The sequence below is a fragment of the Camelina sativa genome, chromosome 14 (assembly GCF_000633955.1).
Source record: "Camelina sativa cultivar DH55 chromosome 14, Cs, whole genome shotgun sequence".
Lineage (NCBI taxonomy): Eukaryota > Viridiplantae > Streptophyta > Magnoliopsida > Brassicales > Brassicaceae > Camelina > Camelina sativa.
This window is the reverse complement of record NC_025698.1, coordinates 9,240,574-9,245,657: the sequence shown is the minus strand read 5'-3', so window position 1 is coordinate 9,245,657 and position 5,084 is coordinate 9,240,574. Positions and strand designations below refer to the sequence as shown.

Sequence of the window (5,084 nt, the reverse complement as noted above, 5' to 3'; positions counted from 1 at the left end):
CAAGATTCAAACTGAAAGTCTGTACTCTGACTGGGATCTTCTCCCACCCAAGAAGATCAAGGACCCCAACACCAAGAAGGTATTGAGTAACTTATGAACTTAGAACCAACCACTTGTAGATAAATTATGTAGCAAACTAGAACCAGCCACACCGATGCTCATGCAACCTGAGTCTCAGATCAAATTGGTTGATTATACTTGTTATACCATCTACAAATTGATTAGTTTTTTAAAGCCTGGGACCAAGAAGGGTACGACTCTGAAGGCAAGAAACTAACTGATGCGAAGAAGGTAGAAGAAACCTTCTTAGACCTACTGATGCGAAGAAGGTAGAAACCTTCTTAAACCTACTCATGCAAATTCTTAAACCTCTTGTTGTGTTTGCATTCACTGGTTTTTCTTTTTGTGTCTTCTATTCTCTAAGGCTATCATATAACTCTTTAGAAAATCAGAAACCCCAACTACAAGGGCAAGTGGGAAGCTCCAACGATTGACAACCCTGGTACTTATTTTTATCTTTCTTTGTCCATATTTTTCATGTTGCATAATATACATGTTATTTATGGTTCGTTGCTATTTGATAGTTTCTGGTATGTATAGAAATCTCGGTTAATTTAGATTCTAATGATGAAGTGATTTCTTGCTTCCAAATGTTTTAAAACCAAGTGGTCTTAGCTTATATTAATAGCCACACCAATTTGACACATTTAGTATCTATATCTTATTTTACCTTGATTTACACGTTTAAGTGTAGTACTCGGCTAGCTGAAGTATGTTGGGATCGAATTGTGGTAGGTAGAGAAATCTTGTCACTTAGAACGGCCGTTTATCTTCGAAAATCTGATTTGGTCCCATGACTCGCATCTAAAATACTTATCACTCACAGATTTACAGAGTCTTCTTTGCTTATGTCAAGGTCCTTGAAACTAATGATATGTTATCTATTTTCCAGGTGGAATGATACTACAAATGGAGGATGTTTTTCTTTTGAGCAAATGGAGGATGTTTTTAAGAATTTGTCTCCACATAGTTATTCTGCATTGAGTTTACATGTGAAGACATATAATGTGGATTTAACAAAGGTTATAACGAATTACTTCAACTTTCATGATGTTACCCGTTATAGCGGCTATGATGAACTTAGGCATGACTTAGCAAGAATGTTTGGCATCGAAGGACAGCTCGAAGATCCGCTAACCTCTGATTGGAAACTCGTCTACACTGATCATGAAAACGATATATTACTCGCTGGTGATGATCCTTGGGAGTAAGTTCCACACCTTAAAAACCTTCTATATCAATCAAAGATTCGACAACAGCTCTTAGAAAAAAAAGAAAAAAAGAAATCTCAGAATAAAACAAGAATCCACAATTCTGATAATGCTTGTCTGTTTGTTTTGCTCAGGGAGTTTGTGAACTGCGTGCAAAACATAAAGATACTATCATCAGCAGAAGTGCAGCAAATGAGCTTAGACGGAGATCTTGCAGCTATCCCGGCCACAAACCAAGCCTGCAGTGAAACAGACAGCGGAAATGCTTGGAAAGTACATTATGAAGACACTTCTGCCGCAGCTTCATTCAACAGATAGAAAAAAAAAAGATGCACATAGACCAAATCAACTTACATCGAGACGCCATCGCAAAGTACAGCTTTTTTTAAATGTGTACTGCAAACAACAAACCGAGAAGAAGAAGAAGAAGAAGAAGAAGACGAAAGATACTGCAAGGTATATATACATTTCTATAGGACAGTGATTTGATTTTTCTTTCTAACTTGAGATGTTGTTGTACTTTCTTGTTTCCATATTTATATATATGCTTGAAAAAAAAGCAAAAGAGAACAAGTCAACTAAAAAACAATGTAATGTGAATGTAGTAATATTGTAATATAACTAAAAACAATCATCTTCACTAATCATTAGTCTTTGTTCCTTTCTTCTTCTTCTTCTTCTCTTCAATACTCTTCTAGACTTAGAGGCCCGAGAATAGTCAACGTTGACAACGAAAGAGGAGATAATAAAGTTGAATCACGTGAAAAACAAGGACAAGGACAAGTAGAAGAAAACCAAACACAAACAGTCTCCGAGAGTAACCCCGCGTGACTACTACTGACCACACACACACAATAAGACTAAGCCCTTCTTGAGATATCCGCCACGTGTCCATTCGCACCTGACACTTTGCGGCGTTTTATTTGATCCTCCCCCCCCACTTTAGAAAGTACATACGCGCTCCCATTGACCTTTTGAGTTTTTGACTTTGTTTTTCTTTTGGTTTCTTTACGCGACATAAAAAGTCAAAAACTCACTCTTTCTTCACTCTTTATTCACTCGTATAAATACATTTCTAAAGCCGCCAAAATCTATCAATCCAATTCAAAATCAACACCACTGACACTGAAGAAACAGAGCTAAGTTAACTTGAATACTGAAAGAAACAGAGCTAAACCGGAAATAGAGAAATCGTACCGTTACCGAACCGGATTGATGGAGGGATCGTCTTCTTCTTCTTCGATGCAGTCAAAGTACAAAGGAGTGAGGAAGAGGAAATGGGGCAAATGGGTTTCAGAGATCAGACTTCCCAACAGCAGAGAACGTATCTGGCTTGGCTCTTACGACACTCCCGAGAAGGCGGCGCGAGCCTTCGACGCGGCTCTTTACTGCCTCCGAGGCAACAATGCAAAGTTCAATTTCCCCGATAACCCTCCCGTGATCTCCGGCGGACGAAACCTATCGCGGTCGGAGATACGAGAAGCGGCTGCGAGGTTCGCTAACTCGGAGGAGGAGGACTCGAGCGTTCGAGCAGGATACGAGACACGGCAACTTCAAGAGTCTACTATAAAATCGATGGACATTATTGATTCGGAGTTCTTGAGCATGCTCCCGACGGTTGGTTCTGGTAATTTCGCATCGGAGTTCGGGTTGTTCCCTGGGTTCGATGATTACTCCGACGAATACTCCGGTGATCGTTTCAGGGAACAGCTTTCACCGACACAACAACACGATTACTATTATCACGGAGAAGAGGCTTACGATGCCTCCATGATCCTTTGGAATTTTTGAATTTCTCATGATTCCATATCATCATCATCACACTACACAATCTGAGATTTTGATTTGTGGTTTTTTTAAAAATTCTTTTGTTCCTTAATTTAATTTTTTTTCCCCAAATGTTTTTGGATTTTTGGGGTTTAGGGATTCATTTTTAATTTATTTCCCCACGTGTTAGAATTATCAGATTAAACAAAGGCCTGCCAAACCTAATTAATAATAATAATAAAAATACGTATATAGTAGTATATATTTGGATAAACCAATCTTGCTTGTATTTTACACGATTCAGCCCAATAATATTATTTCAGGCCCATTAATAAATCATATTAAAGTCCAATATCAGCAGAACAAAAATAATATGGGGAAGAGTCGTAGAAGAAAAATATTATGCAGTTTAATTCCACTTTTTTTTTTGTTTTTCTTCATACAACCAAAGTATCTAAACCAAAATGAATACAGTACTTTATAAAAAAAAAAGTAGGATAAAAACACAAAAATTAATAAATAAATAGTACAGTACTTTATTATTTGTAAAACTTAAAAAGTTTATCCAAAAAAGAATTAGAAGAATATTAAAGAATCTAGTTACGTAATTTGTCTCAAATTTACTGACTGTTTTATTATTATATTTATCAGTGACCAAAAAAAAATATTAATAAAATCTGCAAATAATTAAAAAATAGGATCTGGAATCTGGATATTAAAAAAGAAAAGAGTTGTAATAAAGGGAGATAACGTAACAGAGCAAATCAGAAGAAAAAAAAATGCGAATATCCGACCCGTAAAGAAATGCGGATATCCGATGGAGCTACGTTAGCTAGCTTCTCCATTTCTTCTTTCTTTCTCTTGTTATTATCTCTCTCCCCATATAATTCACAGACATATATATATATATATATATGTATATTTCTTTCCTATAAGAATTTGCTTATTCCATTTCCATGGCTCTCTTTCTCATCGTCAAATATATATATCTTTCGACGGTTCTCTTCAGTTCTTGATTATGTTATTAAGCAATATTCCAATGACCTGGAAACTATCCCACATGGTGGTTCCTGCAGTTAATAACTCCATCTTTTCGCCGGAATATTCCACGGCGGCTAATCGAACAAGTCCGAAGAGGTACGTTGACGGTGGAATTGGTTTGGGTATAGTCGCTGCGCTTGAGAACTCCGGAAACGGGATCTATCCGGTTTGCTATTCTGGAACCGGTTCGAATGGTTCCGACCCGGTTCGGTGTTCAAGAAGACTCCAATTCGCGGCGGAGATCGATCCCTCTGAGGAATACACTTGCGTCACGACTCGTGATGGCCTCACCAAAGTCTATTACAACGACCGCGAATTTGAGTTCGGTAAGAGCCGTGGTCGGACGTGGAAAGAAGAATCTATGCAAATCTCCGAGGAATCTCCGGCGAAGAAGAGGAACGTAATCAGAGGTTCTCCAGGTTTTCTGACTACATGTTGCTTGTGCAAGAAGAAACTTCATGGCCAAGACATTTACATGTACAAGTAAGCTCCTCTAAATATAATTAATTGATGTCCCTTGTTTTTTAGAATTATGACAAAAGATTTATATATATTACAACTCGATCTATTTATAGAAAAAAAATATATATGAACTGGATCAATGAGGTCTCTGAAAATTTACTATTTTTTGTTGTTATTTTCACTGATCATCTATATGAATGAATGTAACAGAGGAGACGAAGGATTTTGTAGTAAAGAGTGTAGGTCGGTGAAGATAATGGATGATAGTTTAGAGTATGAAGAACATAAGTCGTTGACAAGGGTTGAGGTTCTGAGCTCTCCGTACGTCGCCGGGCTATTCGTAATTTAATCATCTAGACAAGATGTGATTGGTCAGATGATTTCACCGATATATATATAATCCACTCATTTTTTTTTTCTTTTGTGTTGTATGGAAATTTGAGTTTTTCACAAATAGAAAAAAGAGATTTATTATTACTGTCGACGAAACAGACAATAATAATTAACAATTAAAACCAGTGCTACTTTTTTTAATAACAATTA

The 5,084-nt window shown here is 36.9% G+C and overlaps 2 protein-coding genes across 2 annotated transcripts; both read left to right on the top strand.

Annotated features, from left to right (window-relative positions):
* LOC104740617 (ethylene-responsive transcription factor ERF017-like) lies at positions 2,165-3,298 on the top strand. The gene has a single exon (XM_010461278.2). The coding sequence runs from the start codon at positions 2,487-2,489 to the stop codon at positions 3,060-3,062; it is 576 nt and encodes a 191-aa protein (XP_010459580.1). The 5' UTR covers positions 2,165-2,486; the 3' UTR covers positions 3,063-3,298.
* On the top strand, positions 3,813-5,052 carry LOC104740616. Its single transcript, XM_010461277.2, has 2 exons — positions 3,813-4,562; positions 4,752-5,052. Exons 1-2 carry the CDS (start codon positions 4,057-4,059, stop codon positions 4,888-4,890), a joined length of 645 nt encoding a protein of 214 aa, XP_010459579.1. The 5' UTR covers positions 3,813-4,056; the 3' UTR covers positions 4,891-5,052.